Source organism: Netta rufina (genome assembly GCF_964035555.1).
Source record: "Netta rufina genome assembly, chromosome: 1".
NCBI classification, from domain to species: Eukaryota; Metazoa; Chordata; class Aves; order Anseriformes; family Anatidae; genus Netta; species Netta rufina.
This window is the reverse complement of record NC_140123.1, coordinates 17542696-17570623: the sequence shown is the minus strand read 5'-3', so window position 1 is coordinate 17570623 and position 27928 is coordinate 17542696. Positions and strand designations below refer to the sequence as shown.

Genomic DNA, 27928 nt, shown 5'->3' with positions numbered 1-27928 from the left:
TCCTCCTAGCTCTACTTATAGGATAGACACTTTGTGAACCAGTCCTCCACACAAGTCATTGGAGGAGTTGCAGTCCTCCTCACTGCTTGACTCAGCTTTTTTCTCCAAGTCCAATAGGCTGCACATGAGTCACTTCTAAAGAGCACTGTCTAGTGTCTTTTCATAATGGAACTTCTGTTTCTGCCACCTCTCTAGATTTTCATGTTCCCAAGCCCCCATCAGGCCTCATCTAAGTGAGTCAATACCCTTCATGATCCTTTCAAACACAGCTTTCATGCTGTCCTTCATCTCCTCTTCCCACTCTTATCCACCACTTATCCTCACGGTGCTCATCCTCACAACCTGGAAGTATGGGATGAGGAGCAGAAGAACCCCTCACAGTTCAGGTGGAAACAGTTAGAGACCTGCTGCTCCACCTGGACTATCACTATCAAATCCATGGGGCCAGATGGGATCCACCCAAGGGTGCAGAGGGAGCTTGGCAGATGTGATTGCTGGGCTGCTTTCCATCATCTCTCACCAGTCATGGTCATCCAGAGAGGTCCTGCATGACTGGAGACTTGCTAATGTGATGCCCATCTATAAGAAGGGTTGTAAGGAGGACCCGGGGAATTACAGGCCTGTCAGCCTGACCTCAGTGCCAGGTCCTTAGGTGGATGAGAGAAAGGCTGCTGACGTAGTCTACCTAGATTTCAATAAGGTCTTTGACACGGTCTCCCATAGTATTCTCCTGGAGAAGCTGGCAGCCCACAGCTTGGACAGATACACGCTTTACTGGGTTAAAAACTGTCTGGATAGCCAAGCCCAGAGAGTGGTGGTAAACGCAGTGAAATCCAGCTGGCGACCGGTCACCGGTGGTGTTCCCCAGGGGTCAGTGTTGGGGCCCATCCTTTTTAATATCTTTATTGATAACTTGGATGAGGGAATTGAGTGCACCCTCAGGAAGTTTGCAGAGTCATTTCCAGAGTGATAATATCAAATGCCCATTGATGTCCTCATAGGTCTCTAAAATATCCACTCATTAACAAGCCAGTGCCCAAGATGCATGGGGTGCACAGCCCCATGAGCACCTCGTGGGTCTTCTGGTTTCCTTTAGTAAGGCTGCATTCAGCTTCTGCTGAAATACTGCTTCTACTGGAGTTTGGTGAGTCCTTTGACAATGCAGACAATATACACCAATGTGAGAGCTCCTCATAATTTTTACGAAGATGATTATCTACATCAAGAAGCTCAGAACTTTCAAAAGATAAAGGCCTCATGAAGTAGGTATTTGCTTGCCAAATCTAACTGCTTTGGAGCAAGAGCTGGAATCTATGTTCTAATCCTGAGGAGGGAAGCACAGAGGGAGGTGTTGGCGTCTTCTCCCTGGTAATGGCTGACAGGACTTGTGAGAACAGCGCAAAGCTATGCTGGGAAGGGTCAGATTAGGCACTAGGAAAAAAAAATTTATGGTGAGGGTGGTCAAACACAGGCTTCCTAGAGAGGTGGCTGATGCCCCACACCTGTCAATGTTCAAGTGTCAAATGGACAATGCCCTCATGAATACCCTTTAACTTTTGGTTAGTCCTGAAGCAGCCAAGCAGTTGGACTTGATGGTCTCTGATGGTCCCTTCCAACTGAACTATTCTATTCCACTCAAATCCTCAACTCCTGTACCACATCACTGATTTTATCAACAGAAAACAAACTTATCAATTGTACTCTGAGATTTTATAAACAAGCATTAAGTTGGAATCACTAGCAAAGGTTACAATAACCTTTATAAAGCTCATATATTCTTCCTCTAATAAAGCAACTTGCTTCATATAACAGATTTAACCTCCCCTAGATTTATGGCCTTCCGTCCTGCCTCACTTCAGTGACTGCATTCCATTGTGCCCCTCCCTTAGGAGCTTCTGGCCATATTCCAATAGACTCAGCTCACGTGTTCCTAAGCTACCTAACTGCTACACAACAACTTCCACAGGCTCCTCATGCAACCTGTACAAACCCTTCCAGGGACGTTCAGACTCCATTTCCTTTCTTTGTCTTCTTCAATATCTGCCTCCAACACCCTTGACTTCTTGTCCCATTCCCTATCTGCCTATTCTCAATCTTACCAAAGCTCCCAGTTCTTACCTGTGGGTTGGCAGCCCCCTTTGTCTTTTCCCCCCACCTCACTGGTTTCTAGCCTCAGGAAGCTCCCGCAAACATTTCAAGCTTCCACTCTGACCTCCAATTTCCAGTTCTACCTCTACAGCCAAATGCTACCATCTTCTTTAGCTTCTCTGATCCCACCCTCAGTCTCTCCAATTTTCTTATCACATCTCCCATACCATACTGGTACAGTTCAGCCTCGTAGCTTTGCCAACCTTACACAAAATTTTTGGCCTCCATTTTGACTCCCAGTATTACAAGACTCCTCTCTGAGTCCTCTGCAAATTTATTTCCATCCTGGAGTTAAGCAACTATTTAAGCTACAGAGCAGAGCATTTTCTCAGAAAACACTTTTCAGAAAACAACTACCTCTAAAACACTACACCATACAAATAATGCAAAGTTCTATGCTTCACTTCTACACTTTCTCCAGAATTACACATGCAACATTCAACAAACTAAACTGTAAAATTTCTACTCCCTTCTTTTGCCTAACAACAGTGAATCAATGCTTTTTTAGACTTCCATGAGCCAACAAAACTCAAATAATAAAATCTGACATTAGTACATTAAATATTCCAAAATGATACTAGCCAGTACCTAGTAACTAGTAAACAACTGCACACCCACATCAGTGTTACAGAGGCTGTTTCCTGTACTCATGTTCCATGGATTCTTTATACATAATAAAATCATTATACATGTTAAACCCTGTAGAGAACTTGCACATAACTCCATTTTTTATAAGTGCATGTTTCAGCAAGCAATACACAAACAGTAAGCAGAAATAAATCAATTCCTAACCTTTGCTGCTCTGTATATTTCAACCGCAAGCCTTCAGTGCTGACACTAAATTTAATAAAGGTTTGTGTAGGACTTCATACAACATGGCATTGCAGGAAAAGCATCAAACAATTAGAATGCCCCTAAACATACTTCCAAACAGTAAAAGACATTTCTAAGAAGGCTTGAAAATGTTACCTGGCCACTGATGCTGGTGTATCTCACACCAGTACTTCCTTACTGAGAGGATGTCTTTTAGGAGTATACTACTACAGTCAGAGCCATAAGCAGCACAACTTGTTGGATCTTTTATAATTTGAAAGACATAATTCAGAAGTTCCTGGCATTCCAGTCTGGGTCCTCCTATGGGAAAAAACGGTAGACTTTAATTAATCCAGAGCGTGCCAAATAAACGTGGAATGAATTGCTTGTAAAATGAACATTTCTGTGTTTACTTAAAACTACAGTTCAGAAACCATTCTGTTAGAGAACATCCACTTAAACTGCTTCTAAGAATGAAATTATGCATGAGAGAAGATACACCAGTTATAAGCACACTGAATAATCAGAAAAAGGCACCACTAATCATGAACAAGGACAGAGACACAAAGGACTAACTCACATGAAGATATTTGAATTATAAATGTCTGGAAGCAACCAATATGGATCTCACCCTGGCAACTCATTTCAGGGAAGGAATTTGAAGTTTAAGGTAAGGCATCAAAACAAAACAATAATTTTATACAACCATTTATTACTGACTTCTATTAGCATGTCTGATGAAATATTTGACCAGGCTGCCAATCTCTTGCATCCTCTTCTGTCTGGCACTTTGGGTTGAAGCAGATGCATTTGGTTTTGTCAGTCTGAGATTTTCCATTTCCTTCTCGAAATATTTCTTCAAGACACTTCAAAAATATAAGAGATACCAATGAAAGATCTGCACATTTATGACTAATAAAACAGGTAAATGTTTTAAGCCAGAACATTGGCTCTTAACCTTTTCACATTTCTAATTATTAAAAACTAAAAACAACAAAAACTGGCTTATTTTTTTAAGATAACTCAAAAGCAACATGAATAGGAACCAAACTTTCTTATTATCTTTGCATGATATTACATACAACATTTTTCATTAGAAAAAATGCAATACCAAGTTTTTATTTATGATACAAAATTATACCACAAAATAATAATAGTCCCTTCAAGTCCTAGTTCTCTATGATTTGCAATTAAAATACAGCATGAATAAACTTTTCGCTCATTTTGTTACTGCCAATTATTGTAGAATTTCTGTCCTACTACTTGTATTTAGTTGAAAGTCCAGTTTTGTATTCTCTTATGTTACTGGTCATCCCAAAAGCAACATAAAAAAATTGTCAAATACTTCTCACACTATTAGTGGAACATCTAAGAAATGAGAACTATTCAAATATTGTCCAACTAAAAAACACGCTGGAAAGCTGCCTAGACATCAGCTTATGAAAACTAATACTTTAGATGTACTTTTAACATGAAATTAACATTGGGCTCAACTGCTCTAAGAACTTACCACAATCCCACTCAGTCTTTCCTTGTATTATACCTAAAGCAGACTATTTCCAACATGGGCCTCTACAAACCTCACAGCACAACTTCTTTAACTGAAAAGCCACAGCCCTTCCATTGTGTTTTGAAGAATTAAGTAACACAAACAATTCTGATGAGCTATCTCCAATCTACACACAAACTATACACTGAAAATCAGACACAGAGAATTTCAATAAACAAAAGTAACTACTATTTTTGTATGAAAAATCAACTACCTAATTAATGATTAGTTTCCTAGTGGTTAGATCTACAGCACTGTCTGCGTCTGGTATGTGTTGCACTGAACCACTTTATGAATTTTTGGCTAATTTAACTTTAGCTCCTTGTGAGAGAGACTAACATTAGTCATTTCTTGTTTACAAACCAAAAAGAAATCTGAATCAATCTGCAGAAGTATTAATATAAGTCTGATGAACAAAATAACGATGTTCCATGCAAAAGAACTTTGATCTGGACAGGAAAAGGAAACTACCTAAACACAGCATTCCAGTTGAGTTGGTTTCCTTGCCCAGAATCAGAATTCTGGTCCAGCTGGAGAACAGTTCCAGGATCACGGAGGAGTCGCTTGAAATTTTCGATTTCATTCTGAAAATTTATTTCAAGAAGAGGAATTATTAATGGTTCCCTTCATTGCTTTAGGCACACACACCAGAAGAAAACTTGTTACCCTTCGCTCTGTAGCTCTCTCATTTTCAAGGCGATGACAGCACTTAAGCAGATCATGCAATGCTGAACTCATGGTTCAGCTTAACATTTGTGTCTGCAATCAAAAGAAAGGGATAAAACAGTAATTATTTTATTTAATACAAAGCCAAGCCAACCAGTTCAAAAAGTGGGAACGCGATCTATTGAAAATTCAATGTTCAAACACAATTACAGTGTTACTTCACTAACAATGTGATTTATCTCTGGGTCAGTCCTACTGGTCATGAGACTGAAGTAGACAAATCTGATGTCAAGAATGGAGGCTATTCCCACAGCAAACCATCCTAGATAGTAAGAGCAGAGGCCCCCTTCACACCACTCTGACTTATTTTGTTTCTGTGAGTGACAGCAGAGCAGAGCTGGTCAGACAATACTGAGTGAACTATCAAGGGTAATAGAATAACACAGCTGAAGACAATCAGACAAATTGCTCATTTTCAGCAGTTGGCCATTACCAAAAGCACTCTTAACCAGATGCCCGGAGATAGGAGCACTGCAAAAAGTCTCTTCCTCTTGAATATCCTCCATTTCTATGGGTACACCCCACCATATCAGGTAGTCCTTTAGGTCTCACCCTGCCAAAGGACGTTTGACTACACAAAAACATGTTTGGGGAAACGACTTTCTGCTTCAGGGACTGATTAAAACTATGCCTTATTTCCTTCACCAGAGATAGAAATTAGCTAAATCTTTCATTTCTCTTTTTTGGAAGATTATGCTGATCACGAAAATGGCACTGAATACAGCTTCCATACTTCTCCTTTTTACCACTTGAGGCCAGATACAGAGAAGCTCTGCCTGAAAGCGCCAGGCAGACCCGCTGAGCCACCCCCAGCCGCTGGGAACGGGCACCCCGCTCACTGCCTCCTGAGCTGAGAGCACAGAAACACCCATTTAGACAGACAAGGCAATTAAAACTTTAAAGACCTGCTGCCTTAGCCCGCATCCATCCCCCTGGGCATTCACCAGAAACCAAGGCAGGACTTTAAAGCCTCACAACGTGTTCGTGCCCCCGCGGTGCAGGGCGGCTGAGGGCGCGCACGTTGCCCCCTGAGGGGGCCGAGCCGCCAGCCCCCCCTCACCCCCAGCAGCTCCCCCCTGCCCCTCACAGCCCCCACCAGGGCTGGGCGCCCACCTCCAGCGGGCAGCAACGGCCGCGGAGCGGATCCGGAGCGAAACCGGAGCGAAACGGGGAGCGGGGCGGAGCTGGAAGCGGATGCAGGAGGGCGGCGGGTTCCGGCGGAAAGGGCCGGGCGCGGCGCTGGGGACGGGGGAGTTTCGGCGCCTTGCCCTCCTCCGAGCCGTACTGAGCCCCCCCAGGGGACCCGAGCCTTCCTCCTCCTCCTCCTCCTCCTCCTCCTCCTCCTCCTCGGGCCATGCTGCTGCCGTCCGACGTGGCCCGGCTGGTGCTGGGTGAGTGCGGGAGGGCGGAGGGAGGGGGTGCCCGCCCGGGGCCGGGGGCGTCGTCGGGGGGCTCGGGGGGACCGGGCGGGTCCCCCTCAGGCTGGGGAGGGGGCAGTGGCTCCCGGTGTGTCCCCGCTGAGGGAGGTTTGGGGAACCAACAGGGAATTGAGGGGGGTTTATTCCTCTCCCACACGGTGCTGGTGGCTGGGGAGGCAGCACTCAGCCCGGTTGGTGTTTGGGAAGCCTTACAGTAAGGGTGTCAGGACATGGGTGGTTTTTAAAGGACCTTATGGCTTGGGGTGTCTGGGTAATGGCAAAATGGGAGCAAACAGGCATAAATCCAAAAATTACACCACTGTAGTATGAGGTAGATAAGCTGTGAGCACCTGTTGGCACGGGTCGCTAGGATTTCTTAGTGTCTGCATTGTCCTGTCTTGTATCCAGGTGTCCAGCGTTTTTCCTATCTAAACCCATTAAAGCTGAGTCTTTTCTGCAGTGTTCCCATGGCTCTGTTTATTATAAATGCTGCCCAGTGTGTTGAGAACTGAGGCTAGTAAGAGATGCCTTGTGGTGGTGAACTCACAGAGGATTTTTATAAACTCCCTGCATTGTAAACGAAGAATTCAAATTACCCAATAAAGATATGTCACTGAACTTTCCTACCACAAATTGGTTGAGTTAGAGGTGCCTGGGCAAACACCTTATCTCACAGGCTTAACAGAGGGCCACAAACATACTCGGTAGAAAATCTGGGCAATGTCACGTCTTAGGGACAGTCCATCCCATCCCATCCCATCCCATCCCGCGCCTGCTGTGCCATGCTGCGTGCATCGTGCCCAGAAAGCTTCTGAGCAGCCGAGGTTGTAGAACAGGACGTGCCCCGTAGTTATTTCTGTCCTCTAACAGGGATTCCTCGTCCATGAGGCATCCCTGGGTTGTGAGCGCAAACAAACTTCCAGCACAGTTCTTCCATCTTAGTTATGATTTTCTCTAGCCAAGGCTTTCTGTTGCTGTGAAGGGTGGTGAGTATTGGGTTAGGAAACAAAACTAAATTGATAAGAAGAGATCACCCAGAGAAAAATGCAGAAGAAAACTATTTTTTTCTAATTAACATGAGAGAGAGATAGTACTATGGGTTAGACGTGTGTTTATGTTTCTTAAGATGGAACAAAATATTGACTCATTCCTAGTTCAGAAGGTACTCAGCCTTTTGTGCCTTTAATTTGGTTTTGGCAGTGTTGAAGGCTGTGTGATGTTACAGAATTGTAAAGCACGTAAGCATTTAAGCTCAGATGCCCAGAAAAAAATTGATACAGACGTTTTTTAAAGTCCGGAAGGCCTTATTTTGTAGGATGTTGGTGTATGCGGCTGTCATCCCTTGTGTAGTGTAGTAGCAGTAGGTTTGAGAAAGAACAAATGCAACTTTTTATGTCATTGTCCAGTGGAGTTTGATTGTAAGAACAGCCAGACCAGCACAGATCAAAGCTCCTTCTGACCTAATACCTTGTCCTCATGGTTTAGTGGGTTTGAATGAGGCTGGCAGATAACTGTATTTCCCCCAAATGTGCTTACAGCTTTTAGCAAGTTTGAGAGTTTTCTAGCAAAATGGGTTTGAAAAATGAAATTGGACAGCCCTTCCATTTCTGCAGGTCCAAACACCTTTTTTTGCCAGGTAGGCCAGCTCACATATCATGATTAAACTCATGGTGGTTATTCCCAGACTGCTTTTAAAGTTTGCTTATTTGTTGGAAACACGGACAAGAGCTTTATGTCTTAAGTGGGATGTTTTTTTCCTTCTATACTTGGATCTTCCAAAAGATACTGTGTCTTCATACAAACTACAGGCAGCACTTTTCGGTAGGCATTCTTGGACTGAGGCAGACCAATTGGGGATTCTACATAAATACACATATTCAGCATTGCATAACGAGTTCCATATTTCAACAACTCTTTCAAACATTTCATGTTCAGTTCTGCTACAGACAAGAAAGAAAATACATTTTCTTTGTTCTAGAATCCATCATTCAGATAAAGCTATTTCTATCTTTTAGTGCATAGAGTGTGTGAAGATTAAAGCAGACTCAAAAAGCTTGATTGAAACCAAACATATTTGCCAAGGATTGTAATTTTGGAAAAGTAATTATTTTTCCAGTATTCTTCCTGTTAGCATTAAGTCCTGGGATGTATACTGTTCCAATGGCAGCTAGTGCATCTATTCAAAGTGTAAATTATTGTAATTGAGGGGTAAAAGCCTTTTTTTTTTTTTTTTTGGTTAATTTTCATACAATGCAATTATTTGAAAAAAATGAAATACAACTGTAACGACTGCGTATTTTACCTGTTTTGAAATAGGAAGGTGGGTGCAGAGTTATTTTTATATAGCACTGCATTTTATTAATAAAGTAATGTATAATTCCTTTTAATTACGAAACTGGGGTGGGTGCTCAGCCCATTGAATGTTTAATCTGCCAGCCTGTTAAGCCAAGAATCCAAAATTGTTAATAGTGCCCCCTTTCCAGTCTTGAATATTTGTCAATATGGTTTAGTGTCAATAATGGTTTTTGTCCTTTCTTGTTGTAACTATTAAAAGAGTATTTTATGAGATACACACTCTTCTGTACTAACTCTACTTTCCTTGTCCAACATATAGATCCTTACCAAATTATTTCAGCACACAACTGGTTATTTTAATGCTTTGATACCTACTGAACAGAGATAATGAATGAAATAGAACATTTTTTTTAATCTGATTTGTTGCAGGGTATTTACAACAGGAAAAACTTCTAGCTACCTGCCGTGAATTTATTTTAGAAAGCTCGGATTTGAAAGAATACGCAGAGCACTGTACAGAGGATGGGTTTATTCCAGCCTGCTTGCTGGTGAGTTTTTATTGGCAGAGCAGCAACTTAAATTATCCTACATCTGTGGAGAAGAATATTGACATTTTTCAATGTGACAATTGGTTCTTGAATGCCATTTAAAATAATGATTGTTCGTTCTATTTTTTGGCATCCCACGGTATCAGCAGTTACTTGTTTTCTCCTTTTTAAGTGTAAAATACGCAAATTGTGTTTGACATTTTATATCGAATCTTCTTTGCAGCTTTGAGGATTGATTGATATAAGGGTGTTGTGAGGGTTTTACTCATTTCAGGGCTGCTCTTGTTATTTACTGAAGATTGCTTTCTTATCCTAGATATAGCAGCCGGTAATGTGCCATTTCATGTAAATACTAATTTAAGCAAGCTACCTCAGTTTTATCTGAGAGCACCAAATTTTGTTGACGGATGTTTTTTTTTTATGGTCCTCTTTGCTCGGTATCATCTGTTTTGTCCCAGGTGAAATGTGGAACTTTGGGGAGGAATCTAAATACAGTGGGTAGCTATATATGTAGGTCTGTGTATTTAGCTGTAGGGTGACTAGATACTTTGTACTTTTAATGTATATAAAATGAGATTTTTAATATAGCATGCAAATTGTGTGTTTTGCATATCAGCCTTTAATGGTTGTATGTTTTCCTGTTTTCCATTTCATTCTAATAATATACCAGTTATTTTGTGGTCTGGTGTTTTATCCGCAGTATTCAAAATGTGTGGAATGTTTTTTCTGCTGTTTGAGGTCTTGATGTGTCTGTTCAAAACAGACTTCTGAACCTGTTTCATTTACAAATGTTTGGTCAACTTTACTGTGGTGGGATGGAGTGGAGACAAACCTATGGCCAGCAAGAGTTAGGAAAGAAAACATTGGTAAATAGAAAGAGATTATGCAGGTGTGTTTGTTTGTTTGTTTGTTTTATTACTATTATTGTTGTCAGTGGAAAGATTTTTCTTGTTTTTCATAGGAAAGTGATAATACAATAGTGTCTAAGAAAAAAGTTTCACTGGAGCTCAAAATACTTGCAATAAAGGGATTTGTTTTTTTCTTGCACTATAGAATTTCCTCTAGCAAACAAGACAAGAAGGTACAGCAAATGACAGTGATAACATGAAAATCTTAATTCTCTTCATTTCACTTAAAGTAACAGAATAAGTAAATATGATACAAAAGTTAATTCAGTGTGACTGTTAAGAATTTTACTTGAGGCAGAAGTTCTTTTCACATTTGCGTCGTAATGTGAAGTGTTCCAGTGTGGTACCTACTCATTAATCTGTCAGAGCTCTTCTTCATCATCTGCTTGTGTCTTTATTCTGTAATAACAAGGATGACCTGAGGGTATGCAGGTCTGACTGCTCTACCTTCGTTGTGCAATAATACCATCTGCTGCAAATTTTGTGTTTGCAATGGCATTTTGCTCCATAGATTGCTCTCTGCCTAGTTTGGGACAACTCAGTACCAGCTGAGAGCATAGTTCCTGTGTTGAGGGTCAGCATGGTATAGTCTTCTGAAGAACTACCTGAATATAATGTGATGCAGCAGTTGAAGTACAAGTATAGGTGCAGATTCTAAGATCTGTATTTTTTTTTTTCCAGTCCTTGTGTGGAAAAAACTTGACAACTATTCTGAATGAATATGTAGCCATGAAAACAAAAGGTAAGTCTTCAGGGTGAGATTCTTTTAAAATTCTTTGTGTTTATTTGTTGTGAAAGTCCTTGAGGAAAAGGGTAGTATCTCCACCTAGATTTGGACTTTGAGCAACCCCCATCTATGCTTGAAGTTCAAGGTTTCCCTGTTATGCAGATTACCAATTAGAACAGCATCGTGTGAGCAAATTATCTTTCTCTGCAGTTTCCAGCCTAAGTATTCTCACTTCAAATTTGAATAAAGCACAGAAATATAATGAAGTGTGCAGAATATGGAAGCTTATGTTTGTAAAGTTGAACAGTTTATTGTGAGATAAATAATGAGGAAGAATCCTATGGTGTTAAATGCTTCTTGTCTTGTTTTTAAAACTGATTAAAATGAATTCATAGTAACTTTTTTATATTTGAATATTAAAGAGAGAGAACTTTTTCTATTCAATTTTTTAAAATGGTTATTGAGCTTCTGTTGCCTAATCTTAAAATTTTTGATATGTTGTGTGATTAGATTTTAGCAGTGCTTAGATTCAAGACTAATTTAAGAAGTAGCATGTTTGCATTTCTTTCAAGTGTGTTTTTCCTTTCAAACCGTGTTTAATAGAAATGGCAATTAAGACACAAACACACTTTCTTTACAATCATTTGCACTTGGCACCTTGAAAAACACTTAAATGTATGTGCTTACTTCCATAAATTTATACTTCAACGTTATGTATGTCAGAAGTACCAAGTGTTTTTACTTGTTTGGGTGACATCTTAAAAGAAACCTTTACTTTTAAAGGGTCATGTGTAAAGTTACAATTTCCAAAATCACATAAGTGAATTCAGAATATAAATCCCATTTTCAGAATTGAGTTAGAAAGTTAGGTTAGCATGTGTTTGTCCAGATACTAAAACCGCATGCAGATTCCATTGAGGATTACCATTTTGAAACACTTTCCTCAGTTTCGTTAAGGCTTCTGAAACTGAGAAGTATATCCATGATGAGTGTATGATCATGTCAAATTAATTTTGTTAAATTAGGAGAGCTCTCTAATTACCAGAATATTGAGAAGGCAAGAAGATACCTAAAGCTAGATGATGCCTGAATCACACCATTATTATTATTATTTTGATTGTGATTTTACTTCTTCTGAGTGTGTTACCTGTTTTAGACACTTAAAAAGTGTGTTGTTTTTTTCGTTTGGTTTGTGTTTTTTCATTGTTGTTGCTTGTTTGTTTTTGTTTTTTATCTTTTGCTTTAGAAACAACAAATGAAGTTCCAGCGATGATGTCATCTTTGTGGAAAAAACTAGATTACACACTTTCTCAGATCAGGTAATAAAATTTTGAAACCAAAAAAAGTAAAATGTACTGTAAGATTGAGGTCCTATGTTGATCAACTCTCCTTATTGTATGAGAATGGTTTTGATATTTATTGCCTCTGAAAGATGGTGAGAGATAGGAGGTATGTGAGAGTTGGTAATTGTGTGTATGTTTCAAGACAGCTGATAAGGAGGGCATTAGTACGGTTTTATACGTGGCCTTCCTGCCATAAAGCAATATGCTATGAGTCATATAGAATCCGATACCATTGTGGTTACTTGATCAAAAACACGTCAGTAAGTGTCATTTGAAGAATTTGTGACCATTGTTTAAAATAATAAAAATAAACACTAGTAGATTGAAGCTCTCTGAAAAAATGCTTGACTGGGACCAGACTGACATTAACTGCATGATACCATCACAACATGTAGTTGAGTGCTTTCATTGTGCTTCTTTTATTTATATCGCCTGTTTTATTTTATAGGAGCATGCAGAATTCCACAGGATTTTCTGCTAATCAAAGGAGTAAGTAACTGAACCAATTGCATGGGATTAGTAGGCTTTATGTTCGAATGATCTGTTCTGGTGAAGAATGAGGGAATGCTGCAGCAATCAATAACTCATCTTTACCCTTAAAATATTGCCCAATCTCTAATGCAGTGGTTTTTCAACACGTCTGCTGTTGCCAGTACAGTCCATGGATTACTGTGATGGTCAGGAAAGGGAAATCAGAAAAAACGAGCCTTTTGCAAGGGGCTTAAATTCGCTATATAGCATTCTTTTCTCTGCTGAAAACTTCTTAGAAATTTACACGGTTAAAAAGTCTGAAAACTGCTGCTTCAGTGCTGCAGCTGTTGATTTAAATTGTGGTTCACAGAGGAACTGAAAACAACCATAACGCCTTATGATGCAGTTTCAATTCTGTAGAAGGTGAATATAAAAATGAATGGCAAATTTAAAATTTGTTATATGCATACAAATATATGCCTAAATAAAATATGAATATAGTGTTCTTTGTAACAAAAAAGATATTTGCTCTATCTAGAATTGTTTCTTTCAATACAAAAACTGCCAAATGAACAGTTAAAAGGGCAAAGTTATTTAACTTGAAAATATGTTTTCTCTTTGTAGTATGGCTGAGTAACCAGTATGGGAAAAGAGAATGTGAGATATAGGTAGTGATTGCTTTTGGATCTGAGGTTCACTGGGTTGGGCAGCATGCTCTTATTTAAACTTGTGAGATTTGGTCTGATAAATGCAGACATCTATTGGCTTAACTATTTCAGTTAAGGTCAGTTAAGTGAGTTGAATATTATGTAGGAAAATGTCATTTTGGCATGATTTGCTCGTCTAAATATTTAAGCAGTGACAGAAATTGTAACCATGCTTGTGTAATTTGTCTGTACTTCGTGAATTATTTTATCTCAAACCTGTAACACAGAAGACAAAGGCACATATTGCTTACTTGTTAAGTTTCATAAACTAGTTGTTGATGCACAGAAAAGTTCCAATGAAGCGTCTGTAATTAGGTCTAAAATTATTATATTCAAGGACTAATTCTTGGAATTCAACAGCCTTTTTAAGATCATTTATCATGTGTTTTCATCTTGTCTTTACTTTCTCCAGCACGTACTAGAAGTGGAATTGTAGAAATGAAAAGACAGAGAATGCTTCAGCAATCAGCCCCTCCAAATCCAGGATTATTATCCGTAGCCCATCAGTCAGTGCCACAGAATTCCTCTTCTATTGTACCTCCTCAAGTTATTCACAGGCCAGCAATAAATCAGAATATATCACAGGCAAGACTGAATACGTTGCTTGTACACCAGTCACAAACCCAAGAAAACAAAATCAACAGTAAGTTGCACTCTTTTTTTTTTTTCTCTAAAATATGTGTGTTTGTTTTTGTGTGAAAAGTCTATGGATGTAGGTGAAATTTTTCTAGAACTGAGGCTAACCATCCACTGAAAAAAGTTTTAGAAAATTCCTGCTCTGTTTCCTGGCTCTCCAAAATAGTTCAAGAGATTAAAATAAAAGGAGTGCCCAAAAGAGAAGTGGCTCTTGCATCCTTGCTTACTGATGCAAGTTCAGAGATCAAAAGTGCATCAATTTGTCGTTATTGTATTATGAGTAATCACCCTCCCCCAAAACACTTGTTTTAGCAGAGAGGATGTGATTCTTCTCAGGATGTGTTTAAAAGTAGTGCCTCATTTTCATGATAATACCAAATCATTTTCGATGAACTCCCAGGAGTTCCCTGGAACATAATATATTATATGTAGATTTCTTTAGTGCCTTAAGAATGTCGCGGGAAGAAATACTGGCATCATGGTTGTTTTCTTCCCTTATAAAGCAGGAGATTTCATACACATTCAAGTTCCAACAACACAGGAACGAAAGCTCCATTCAAATTTGCTTTCTCCAGGAAGACGGAAAAGGTAAGCAGCTCTTCTGGATGACTTAGAGATTAGGCAGTGTTGTAATCCTTAGTGTAATTTTTTTCCAGGTGGTGAATTCTTTCAGATTTAAGACCACATTTAAGACAGTGGCCAGTGTCTGGTGTTTCACCAAGGAAAGTCAAGTCTAAGAACTTAATCCTAGACTGGTGCGAGGCTTCCTGTGCTCCTTGCGTATAGCTGATCTTTACATTGGTTTAGTTTCTGAGATAGACAAATAAACATGAAGACTGAGACTTAGTACTCCCTCCAAAATATCCTTACCCTTAAGAAAATTCTAAACGTTGTTATAAATGTATGTTTGGTCTGTACTTAGAAAAACTATTGGCTACACTTTTGTAACTACTGGCTTATTATTGTACACTTTTGTAACTATTGGCTTACTTTTGTAAAAGTTCAGTAATTTTTTTAATAATCATGCTAAAAGCAGTGTAAAATACTGTTCTTACACTGATCATGCTTTTTTTTTTTTTTTTGCTCTTTGATTCAAGTGTCCTTTTAATGAAGGGAGAAATGTGCTTTGTGTTCTGTTCCTTTTGTTGTCTTTATCCTAAATCCCACTCTTATCAGGGTTGTCAGTTGCTTATCAGTTTTCCAGATCCTTACTTATTGTTACCTTTTCAGTATCCTCTTGATTCCTGTTCTAATTCTTTATATGTGATTTAGTGCTGATGTTGATTGATGGTTTCGAAATAGTCTACACTCATATACACTCACACAGGTCTCATATAAAAAAAAAAAAAATTACATTTCATATTTGCCATTAAATGCTTATGCAAACTAACATTTGGTTGCCTTTTTGACAACAGCTGTACCTCACTACTTTCAGTGGTGATGCCAAAGTATTTTTCTTAAGTGCCAGTAAATTAGAACTTGTGCCACCAGTTAAAGTAGTGCGTACTGGAGGGAAAAAATACTGACCAGTGGGCATGAAATGCAATTTGCCATTGTGCTGTTTATCCACGATTTTTGTGTGTTTGCTTGTAACCTTTATGAATTCAGACACAATATATACATACAACATGTTGAAGCAAGCATAGGGCTTTATTGTATTTCCAATATGTAGTTAATTTTATGTTGATTAAAATCTTTGATTTGCTAATAAGGAAGAGAGATACTTGATTTAGTGACTGTTAGCTCTGTTGTTTGTTATGTTCTCACAAAACATGCCATAAATGTCTTGGAATGTTTCAGTGAATCTCAGAAGAGGAAAACTATCGCGACCTCTGGGCCTCTTTCAGCAAGTAGAACTTCTCAAGACCCCGATGAAGTAGTAACAGAAAAAGAAAGTGAGCCACTTGAAGAATTTATAGATGGTAACTTCCCAGTGAGTATATGCTTATGGAAGGTATTTACATTTAAGAACTGATTTCAGAAAGGAGAACTAGTCTTTTATGTGTCATTTATCATCAGTATTATAGCAGTTAACTTTAGAAGTTAATTAAGTCATTGTTTTATATTTGAACCAGCTCTGTGTGCTGAGCTAGTGATTGTGGCATGGGTAGGTAGAGGTTTTTTTCCTTGACTTACTGGCTTTGCTAAGACACCTCTAAGCTGTCAGAATGCAGTATTTATTTAGAAAATGAAAACCAGAAACCACAATAAGACTTGCTGTACTTGAGGAGAGCAGAAGAAGAGGAATGTTTTGTGATGCTTCTCATAGAGGTGTCATGCAGTCATAGATCGGCTGTCCTGGTGGAGTGTAAAGATGAAACGGGCAGAAGTCAGTCAGTTCCTTCAGATAGAGGAGGAGTTTGTACTAGTAACACAAGAAATGGTTAAAATAGTTTATCGCTGTCTGCTGTTTCAAAGAGTGTTCTGTGTGTTGAGTTGATTGATTTTACAAGTAAGTTGGAAATTCAATTTCTGGTAATAATAAGAGTGAAACCTGACAGCTTTAAAACTCTGTGTTCCAGCAACTGGTTATTGAAAATGCCAGAGAAAAGATCCTGAGCAACAAATCTCTTCAGGAGAAGCTAGCTGAGAACATCAACAAAATCCTGGGCAGGTAGTAAAAAGGACCTCTAACCTTCATATGTACATTCATTTGATTTATTTTGGAGTTCTGAACTAACAATGGCTGTGTTCCAGTGATGGCAACGTCACTCAGGCACCCAAACAGACAGACAGTGGCCCAGCAGAACAAGAGACGTCAATTGATGAAATTCTTGGACTTCAGGTAGGTGTGGATTGCCCTATTTACAATTTTTGAAGACCAGCCATATGAGAATGAACAGTTACAGGGACTATGCTGAACTTCTGCCTACTGTCCAGTATCAGATTGCCCTCCTCCCTCTCACACTTTGAAACACAGCTAAGCCCATTTAAAGGATAAATTCTGCCTGAGGGGCTACCCCACAACTTCCCTTGCCTAAGGAGAGTTCAAGCCAGTTGTATGTTTATGAAATAGAGGTATCTGGTTTTTAATTGTCTAACAGTTCTCTCTGTCTTGTCTTTTCTCAGGGTGAAATTCATATGTCAGAAGAGGCTATACAGGACATTCTGGAACAGACAGAATCAGATCCAGCTTTTCAGGCACTCTTTGACTTGTTTGATTATGGTAGGCTGTATTATTCTCAATCGTACGGTTTCATGTAGCTGAAATTCTGGTTTTGTGCTGGCTTAGTGTGTTATTCCTGTTACTTAGACTCTTCTGGTATAAAGGTCGATAGTCCGTACTTGTTTTTTCTATTCTACTGTAATTTTTTTTCTATTTGTTTTATCAGGGATATCCTCACATAAAATTGAAGGAAGTTTCTATGCTATTGGTGGATTTGTAATGAACTCAGAAAAATGTTTTCCTTTGAGTTCAGGATGGCATTTCTTGAATTTGAAATCTATGTGCTTCATTTAAAATGCAATAATTACATGTGTGTAAAATGACACTCCTAATCATTCTTCATGCATCATTTTTAAAATAGGGAAGAACAAGGTAAACAAGAATTTACCTGCTGGTATTTCTGGTCAGAGTGGGGTAGAAAATACAATCCTGGTGGATGAGGATAACCTGGAAACACTTGAAAGTTCTTTAGGAACAGAAGAAACTAGTAAGTATAGGTTTGTCTGTTCTTGTTTTTTCCCCTCGTTTCCCCTACAGTCTCTTTTAGTCTGTTCATTTTTCATTATGAGAGTATTTTCAGACAATCTGATTGTACATTTCAAAATCTTTATATTTTCAGTGGTAATGTTTACATTGCATGGACATACACGTGTACCTGGTCTGGTAGAAAGTTTCAGGCTATTGAATTTAACAGCAGACCATCAGTGTACTTACAAGTGGTTAAGCTCCTAAATGAAATCAGAATATCTGTAAAATTGTTTTCTCATTCAGAAGAGAGACATTGCAATTCTCACCGTGGAGCACATAAATACAAAGATAATGTTTTTTTGTCTAGCCATATAACTATTTTCTCTCTTTTCTGAAATCTGTTGGTTAATTAATCCCCCAAATAGGCATACTCTGGACAAAAGGTATGTTTAGAAATAAAAACCTTTTGGCTCTATCCTGAGATGTTCTTTGAGCTTCTGGAAATCTGATTTAATGACCTGAGCCATTTACTTACTATGTATGTGCTTATTATTTATGCTCAAAATGAATTACCAGGTTGCCCAATCTGTGTAATCTATCTGTATGTTTCATATATTTTTCACTTGGCTCAAAAGTAAGGTTGAGCAGCATTATACCTACTTAGTTTTGTGTGACACATCTTTCCGTTGAAGTGAGTAATCAATTCTAAAACCCTGTAAAAGGATCATCTGTTGTAATAAATATGAAACAAACATAGTCTCTGTTTTTCAGGTGATAATTCTAGAGAAGCACTATCCTGTAAAGGTTTTCAGTTAGAAGAAGCGTCATGTGCCTTGAAGAACACCATTAATGATGATGATACAGCGAAGAAAAATGCAACCAGTGAACAATTGCATGGAAGTTGTAGATCAAGGAAGCAGGCTGATGTACTTAAAACTGTTACCCCTGAACATATTGGCGAGCTTGAAATTGCTTTTGACTCTGTGCCTGTTTTGACTGAGCCTGACAAGAGGCAGATTCCTGACAGTGAGTGTAACGAACACTGTGGAGATGCTTATGATAAAAAAGAGTCGCCTGCACTAGTTTCTGAAAGTGAAAAACCTATGGAAATTGGAAAGGGCACACTAAGTCATAGTGTACAAAATAGTCCTAATTTAGAATACGTTCATTCTGGTAGTCCGCAGATTTCTTTGATTTCATTGGAAGAAGGTTCTACAGCCAGTGAAAACAGAATGCAGTCTGGAAGTAAATGTTGCTTATCACCAGATACGTCAATATCTGAAAAAACACTTAGTAAAAGCCCTTCTGATGGAAGCCCTGGTCACAGTGTACTGCTGAGAAAAAATAATGCACCAATTTCTGGCCTGTCAGCAGATGCAGAAAAAGAACAGCCTGTAACAAACGAGACAGCTCCACTGCCTGGTATTTTACAGGAGAACTCCAGCCACCATGCGAATCAGCAGGAGCAGAGTATGCAGTCAGACTGTGCTGCAAGATCTGCAGCGAAAATTCCAGATCTTGCCAAAACGGAGTTGCAGCTTGAAGTTGTTGACACTTCTAACAAACCATACTCGAGTGATCAGCATGCGCTCGATAATCCTAAAAAGGATTTTAACCTCCCTTCAGGACCCTCAAGCTCAGAGGGAGCACAAGTGGAAATGCAGGAGCCTTCGTCTTCTACAAAAGTAGATGCTGATAATATATATTTCTCCCCTGGTGCTGAGGCATGTACAGAAATTCCTGTAGTATCCACTGAAAATAACCTTACTACATCGGAAATATGCCACTCTCCTCTCCCAGAAACGGCTTCCTCAACAGATGAGTCGGGTACTGAAGCCAAAAGTGTAAGTGGTGTATCTTCCAGTAGCCAACCAATGGATGTTGATCCTTCTAATATCATGTCCCTGAAGATCATCATCAGCGATGATCCCTTTATTTCTTCAGACACAGAGTTAAATAATGCTGTTTCCAGCATCACAGGAGAAAACTTGCCAACCATCATACTGTCTTCCCCGGCCAAATCCCCAACCAAAACTACAGGCCTGCCCAAATGCCTCACTTCAGAGGACCCAGAAAAAGGTGTGGACTCGGCTTTGGCGGAGCAGAATCTTCTCGTGCTCAGACCGAAGGATCCCGTGGCCACCTCCGTTAGCACTCCGAGTGAGGACTGCACGGTTTTTTCAGTTGCAGGTACAAGTAATCTTTCCAAGGAAGGGGGATTTATACAGTTGATGCCAGCAACAAGCACAGCGTTTGGCAATTCCAACAACCTTTATATTGCCACCTGTGTGACTGATCCAGCTACCTTGGGCACAGCTGTAACACCATCAAACGTGGTTGTACTGCCTGGCAATTCCATGCCTCTTGCTGCCCAAGCTCCAGCAGCAGTACAGCAGTTACGGACTCCTCCCAGATCCAGCAGCACCTTTGCAGCAAACCAGACCGTCTCCCCAAATTTCCCACAAGGTAAGTTCGTTAGTAAAAACAACTGGAAGCGTGTTCTCTATGTAGCATTTTGGTTCTCTTTTTTGTAAGTGAATTAGAAGTAAACTGAATTTTTAAAGACTGCTCTATCTGCCCCTTGAAACTAGTATGTTGTGAGTATGTTAATTGCTACTAAAAACGAAATAAAGATAAGGCAGTGTCATTGGCTATGCTGCTTTGAAAAAAACATCCTCACATTTCAGAAGTTTAAATCATGTAAATTTAGCAGTGCTAAATTTAGGAGGGGTACCTTGGCTTGCACTAGATAAGATGCTTGTGTTTTTTTTTTCTGCTAACTTTGCCTTAACTTGCTAAATAAAGCAGGCTTTTTATTTGTTTTAATAAGATGGTTGCTATAAGTAGAATGTTAGGGATATCCATGTTTACCTTAGGTAACTGGCTAGATGAAGGTAGTCCTTCTAAAATTACTGCCTTGTTTTATATTGTTTCATTTTTCCAAAGGCCTAATTTACCCTGGAAGTGTATTTAGACAAATAAATGTAAATGGGAGTATAAATAAATAAAATAAATAAATAAAAAAATAAAATAAATAATTATTATAAGCATAATATAATGTATAATAAATATATATTATATATAGTATATATATAAGTATATATACTTATATACAGGCTGCCCAGGGAAGTGGTGGAGTCACCATCCCTGGAAGTCTTCAAAAGACGTTTAGATGTAGAGCTTAGGGATATGGTTTAGTGGAGGGCTGTTAGCGTTAGGTTGGAGGTTGGACTCGATGACCTTGAGGTCTCTTCCAACCTAGAAAATTCTGTGATTCTGTGATTCTGTGAAGTAGATTAAATTATGAATATAAGTAATATAAATAGAAGTATAACATTATTTCTTTCCATAATCAATTTTTTTCCTTGGTGTGGTTGTTTATATTGCTACATTACTTAACGTTTTTAAATGCTTTTAAAAATGTTAAGCTAACCATAAACTAGTTACAATCAGCACATTCACATTATTATTTTTTTCCAAAACTGAAAACTTGTCCCAGTTATTTCTGTGCATAGTCACTTCTTGTGGTCAGAGATCGGTTCAACAGGTGTTGATCGGTGTGCAGGGTCTTAAGATTCCTGGCGTTTCAAATCATTAGGGCTTCTTAATGCAGCTATTAGTTGTATTTAGTTGTTGTTTGTTGTTTGTTGTTTTTCATAGAGAGAAATAAGTTTGTTAATTCTTCTGCATTTTACTTTATTTTTTTCCTGGTGATGCTCATGCAAGCAAAGAACCGTGGAATAAATTTTTCTTTCACTTTTTATAATTCCCATATGTCTGGCAGCTGGAAACACAACTTACTAGCAGAACTGATTTAAAAGAACTATTTTAATCATGATTTAAATAGGAACTTGAGGTTAAATAGCCCAAATAAGTCTTGCTGGGCTTTATTAAATGATCTTAAACCACTAATTAACTCCAGTCTTCGTGCGCCACATGTAACACCTCTTACCAGGCAGAATAAACATCAGATACGTACATGCAGACCAAACTAGCCTTCTCCAGCTTGTGTGTGCTTGTACAGGGAAGGTGTTGTGGGTACAACGGAAGGGAAAAAATGCTGCTAACAACTTGTGAGCATGGTAATTGTATGCAACAGGATGCAAATAATAGTTTCCTTTTGTTAAGCAGCAAAACAAACTATTCAATGTTAGTTTTTCTGCTTTTTGTAAGTTACTTTAATTCAAAGTTCAAGCCTTAACATAGATGTGTTATACTTCAAGCTGAATTTTGAACCATTTCTTACAAAGAAAACCAGAGTTTAATTGAAGAATTCAGTTGAAACTAGAAATAACTTGTCCACAGCCTGTTTTCTGGTAGTAATATACATTAACAGCAATGATTTTTCTTCTGAAAAGACAGAGCTTTTCTTGCTACAGGTGTAACCATATAACTTTTAGGAAATCCTGTTTTAAAACTTTTCTTTTTGCTTTCTTGTCACCTTCACAAATATTTTAGTTTCTGTACGGTGTTAATACTTTGATGTTTTTTAGGTTCTGCCATCATAATTGCATCCCCAGTGCAGCCCGTTCTGCAAGGCATGGTGGGAATGATTCCTCTCTCGGTGGTAGGACAAAATGGAAATGCTTTCTCAGCCCCTGCCCGCCAGGTACTGTGTCATAAAGGAATCTTTGTGTCTTCAAAATTAAAGCTGAAGCCTTTTGGTGAATCATAATGGAATATTTTGATTCTTCTAAGGTTCTGCATATGCCTGTCGCTAATCCGGTGTGCAACAGAAGCATCCCCAAACTTCCCATCCCTCCCAAATCACAGAAGATTCCTGGAGCAAGAAACAAGACCAACACAGGTACTCACCTTGTGTTCTTGAGAAGGGCAGAAGAAAAGTTAGGTTTCCAAAGATGTGTCTGTTCTGACTGATTACATTTTTGTAAATGCCAACACTTCTTTGCCCAGGGTTTGCTGGGATGGCTTTAAGAGAGGCCCATTCCTGTGAGCAGTAGTTATATCTGCTGCATTTACAAAGAAGAACTCCCAGCATATTAGATTGATCCCAAATCTGGAACAAGCCTACTTTGGAAATCTAATGTTTAAAGACTCTATTGCAGTTTAAGACCAACAGTTTTCTTTATATTTCTGATTCTTTTTTATCTCCTGGGTTATAAGTAAAGCCTACTGCTGCTATTGAAACCAAGACACAGATAAATATGGACTTCATTAGAAGAGCAACAATTTTAACCATTTATTAAGGAAAAAAATTTAATAGCTGTGTTGCGTATCTATTACCAAAACTGCATTCTGCTGCCTGTTTTCTCATTCTGGTTTCAGGTGTACACTTCTGCATATTCATTTCATTGAAACATTCCTTCATTAATAGCAGATTTAAACAAGACTAGAGTTAAAATTATTTCTTAGTATTGGGAGGAGGGTAAGAAAAATACTTTAAAATAAAAAATCAATTGAGTTATAAGGACAACCTGCATATTAGCCCATCTACCTCTTGTTAAAAAGGATGGGCTTAGGGATAAAAAAACGAAGACAATGAAGTCACAAATTAAGAAAAAAACTAGGATGGCGTAGTGAGGCTGCATTTAGGTTCGCTGATGGATAACTTAGAGTTCCCTGTAGTTACTTCCCTTCTGCTTGGAAATGTTGGCTCTGCATTTGTAAGTGCAGTTTAACTTTTTTTGTCTTGCCAGGCCTGTCTGTTACCCAGGTGTAGACAGCAAGCTTCTCGTTTATACTTAGTTGGTAATACCTTTGCTGAGCTAGGTATCTGTAAACGTTAAAATTATGACAAAGTTGCAGTGTTGTTGCTGTGTTTTTATTGATTCTGTCGGGTGAAATGTAAATTGTACTGACTGTGAGATGATCTCCAAACATTGGAGTTTACTAATGCTTTATCTGTTCCAGGAAAACTGGTAGCAAGTGTATCAGAGACTTTGAACCATACGAATTCTCGAACGCAGCGGTGAGTAGCACTCGGTTTTCAAACCTGCTGCTTTTTCCTGCCGTGCACTAGTAAGTCAGCTTATTAAAAATACACAAACCCAGGCATACACGTGAAATGCATGCATATGGAAATTAGTGCTTTTAGGAAAGCCACAAAAGCAAAAGATTTGACATAATGTTTTGATAATTCAGCTTCCTGTTAATTGTAACCAATCTCCAGACATGGTTTGCATAGCAGAGGGAGGAAAATGTTTCTTGCAAAGAAATGTAGTTTGTCATTTCTGCTCTGTCGTTTGTCCTATCTCAAATTTCATAGAAATAAATCAAACTACTACCACTCACACCTTCTGGCTGTGCCAGAGATCCCAAAGTTACCATCCCAGTACGGCTTTTCCTTTTATAAGCCATTAGAGTTTATGTTTTCATGGGAGAGAATTATTCACACACCTAAATAAGCATAAGCCTTTTTTGGGAATGCAGAATAAGCCAGGAAGAGGGCACAAACACAGCAGTGGTATGAGCTGGCACAGCAGAAGCGTCTTTCTTGCTTTTGACATCTGGTAACTTTTCCACTCTATTGGGGCTGTTGTCAGGTGGAGACCAAGCCCTGTATTTATGTTTATTTACATAATGGGGAGGGCTTTAAACAGATCTTGGGGTCAACTTCTAGCCAGCTGAAATGAACTCGTGCAGTAGGAACAAGCGTGTTGCTGAGGTATTTTCATCTCACTTTCAGGACGGGAAACCCAGACAAGCTTATCCCCGCAGAACTAGGAAGGAAGGTGGAGGAGAACTTGCTTGCGGTACCGGTAGAGAGCACAAGCTCCAATTCAAGACAAGAAAGTCACAGGAGAGTGCTTTGCTTTGATACCGTCCTACCGACACCAGGAGGGAACGCCCAGGTTCAGACTGCTAAAAGTTTGCCCCAAAAAGAAAGAAGTGAAAACACCCTGCTTGCTGTTGACTCCGCACCGTCCTCGGCTAAAGCACAGGCTGCAAAGCGAGAGAAGGATAAGACGCTGCCGAGAATTCTGTGTAAGCCAGAAGTAAGCAACAGAAGCACGTCCGCAAAGGATCCGCAGCCCGAGCGGAAGGTGGTAGCTGCAGGGCTCCCCTTAGATCCCTTCCACAAGACCACAGCAAATAAAGAGAACGAACTGCGGAGAGATGCTGATGAGAAGCAGAAGAACCAGGACCCGGCCAAACTCTCGAACGGTCAGCAGAGCGTCAGCCTATGGAACGAGAAGACGGTCGCTGCGGTGCAGGACCTGAACAAAAAGCAAGGGTCGCTCTCAAACGGGAACAGCAAACCTGCGGCCCCCGCTTCTCTGTCCTCGAAGGAGCCGAAGCGAGAAGCAGCTAAAGCTGCCAGCCAGGGCCTCTGCCTGCCAAGCCCGTTCACTAAGCAGTGCGTGGAGATGTTGCAGGACATCCAGTGGCACAGCCCCACGAGTAAGGCAGTTGAAAACGGAGAGTTGCCAGTGCCCCGTACGCCGTCCGGAGTTGGGGACAGGCACGCGGATGACCCTGCAGACAGCGTGAGGACGCCGACCTGTCGGCGCTTCAACGAGGACAGCGCGACCCCTCGGATCATGGTCCCTCCCGCCACGCCGGACCTGCCCGCCTGCAGCCCCGCCAGCGAAACGGGCAGCGAGAACAGCGTCAGCATGGCTGCGCACACGCTGATGATCCTGTCGCGGGCTGCCATCGCAAGGACTAGCGCCGCCACCCCTCTGAAGGACAACACGCAGCAGTTCAGGTCCTTAAGGAGCACGGTCAAGAAGAGGAAACTGGAGGACTTGAGTGAGGGCGAGAGGAATTCTCGTTCTGCAAACAGAAAAGACCTTCAAAGCTCTCCCACACCGTCAAAGAAGAAGAAAATAAAGGCAAGTACAGGCATTATCTGATTTAAAGTTTTAAATATGTTAGACATATATCTAATTTATAGTGGTTCAGAGGTGCTAGTCCTAGTCCCTGATACCCTGTTTATGCTTGTCAGTTACTAACTTTGCCTCAAGCCCGTTCTGAACTAACAGTTTTCTTAAGCTTAGTGTACCTGCAGATACATGTAACTAACTCGCATTGCACATGTCTATGAAAATTAAATGAATTCTCATAAAAGATTGAAGTTAGAGTTTAGAAATTCAAAGTTTCTAGATTGAAGTTGGAAATCAGACCAAACTCAACCTAGGCCTTACTAAACTCCAGGCTGTTCTTGCATCCTCACTCCCCACCAGGACTGTGAACCCACTTTTTGTGTATTCCCAGTCCTCGTAGCATGGAACCTTGCCTTTTCTCGGAGATTTGATTAAATGGTAAATAGCAGAGGTGCAGTGAGACGAGAAGGTTATGTATGGAAGTAACAAATGCAGAATGTTCGCCCACCCGTGCTGTGTGCATTACAAGAGCCAGAGGAGGCAGGCCTGTCACAAGCAGGGGTGGGCTGCTGCCCAAGCTGAGAACTGCAGTCACTCCTGGCCCGCAGTCAGGCACTTGTTACACCAGGGGCACACAAGTGTTTACACAGCTCACCGCCTGGTTTCTGAGTGAGCTTTGTGTGGTTATTTCTACAAAGTACGTGGAAGGATGAGGAAAAAGGAAGGCTCACAGATGGGTTCAGTGTGCCCAGGTTCTTAGCATTTAACACAGCTCTTCTTTTCCTCTCCTACAGAAAAAGAAGCTACCGAATTCTTTCCCAGCAGGAATGGATGTGGACAAGTTCTTGTTATCTTTGCATTACGATGAATGAAAAAAAGGCAAGGTGAACTGTGACCAGATAAAGCTAGGTATTGTTATGCTGAGGATTTGCATGAGAACTTACATGTAATTCTAAAGGGTGAGTTGCACTTCCAGTGCACTGAAGTTTCACTTTATAGCAAAATCATGCTCTTTCTGAAGCAGGTTGCTAAGTGTAAATATTGCGTTGGTATATGTTTATTTTTGAAAAAGCACTTGCATAATTACAGAGCCATTTAACTTGCAAAGTTGTAAATTTGTATAAATGTAATGTAAGAAAGGTTGTATGTTTCCTGTTACACCGTGTTGTCTGTGTTCTGCTGCGTTCTCTGTTCACCACATGAATTGCTCGGTCAATTTACAAAAAGGTTGTGGATTTGAAGGCGCTGTTTGGAATTTGCTGTTCTGAGACCTAACAGTTGACTTGGCCAATTTCCATTGTCTTGTTGAATCCTACAGTAACTTACTTTTCAGCTAAAACTGGCTGGTACTAAAACTCCGTTCTCTTGGAACTGTCAAACCCCGGTTGTAAGGCTTTGAATGAGTTAACAAAATGAGTTAACAAAAACACCAGTAGCTAAATGTGAGGCCAAAAAAAAAGCCACCCAAAAGCATTTCTAATCTCATCAAGCTTTTCCCAACCAGTCTTTGAGATAAGATTTTCATTTGTATAGTCCACGTGTTTAAAGTATTTGTAGGATGTATTTTGAATGCAAAAGCTATTTTCAAAGTACTTCCAGTATGCACAGTTCAGCTGCAGCTGGACAAGGATTTCAAAGTGTTCTACTGCAAACCCAAGTTCTTTCATCCGTCACTTCTGTTGTTAAGAAAGCATTTGTTATTATGCTTTTAATCACAGTAAAACTTGCATCCTTCTGTTGAACATAGACCTCCTGATAGCTATTATATAGATTGTTCAAATAAAGAGATGTTCGAGCTACATTTTCAGTATGAATTAGCATGGGAGAAAACAATCCCACTAAGCCTTGCTCCAGTACTGCAGAATTTCCGTTACTGGTGTTTCTTCCTTTGTTCTCCAGTTGTCGAGTTCTTAAACAACGCAAGTTCTCTTACAAGAGTTCTGTACAGCAACAGGGCAATGTTTCAGACAGTATACAAGGATTCCTAAGGAACCAGTATTATGCAGTAGATGTTTATATTAAACCCATCCAATAACTGAATACTGCATAGCATTTACAGCTTGAATAAATATTTTTGTTTTAATAAAAAGTGTGTCTTGTTTAATGGTTTTACATCAGCTAAGCAACTTTGGGGATACTGTATAGAAGTGTTGTGTTGCCATAACCCAGTCATTTCTGAAAACAAGGGCATCAGTATTAAACACTCAGCTGTAACAGC

At 39.7% G+C, this 27928-nt stretch overlaps 2 protein-coding genes across 2 annotated transcripts in view; one reads left to right on the top strand and one right to left on the bottom strand.

Moving 5' to 3' along the window:
- The window catches only part of ATM (ATM serine/threonine kinase), a gene marked incomplete at its 5' end in the record, with an annotated part of 66521 nt that extends 61273 nt beyond the window's left edge, over window positions 1-5248 (bottom strand). The window contains 4 exons of the mRNA XM_084306309.1: window positions 3118-3282; window positions 3682-3827; window positions 4982-5094; window positions 5177-5248. Coding sequence (XP_084162435.1) covers window positions 3118-3282; window positions 3682-3827; window positions 4982-5094; window positions 5177-5248 — 496 coding nt within the window. The remainder of the gene's footprint in view (window positions 1-3117; window positions 3283-3681; window positions 3828-4981; window positions 5095-5176) is intronic.
- A 1243-nt stretch (window positions 5249-6491) lies between these two features.
- On the top strand, window positions 6492-27750 carry NPAT (nuclear protein, coactivator of histone transcription). Its single transcript, XM_084306540.1, has 18 exons — window positions 6492-6627; window positions 9379-9497; window positions 11087-11147; window positions 12379-12451; window positions 12924-12964; window positions 14066-14296; window positions 14793-14877; window positions 16090-16222; window positions 16812-16903; window positions 16987-17074; window positions 17359-17455; window positions 17817-17942; window positions 18695-20389; window positions 22417-22532; window positions 22622-22730; window positions 23795-23852; window positions 24570-25719; window positions 26505-27750. The coding sequence occupies exons 1-18, from the start codon at window positions 6591-6593 to the stop codon at window positions 26580-26582; spliced, it is 4389 nt and encodes a 1462-aa protein (XP_084162666.1). The 5' UTR covers window positions 6492-6590; the 3' UTR covers window positions 26583-27750.
- Window positions 27751-27928: the final 178 nt, after the last annotated feature.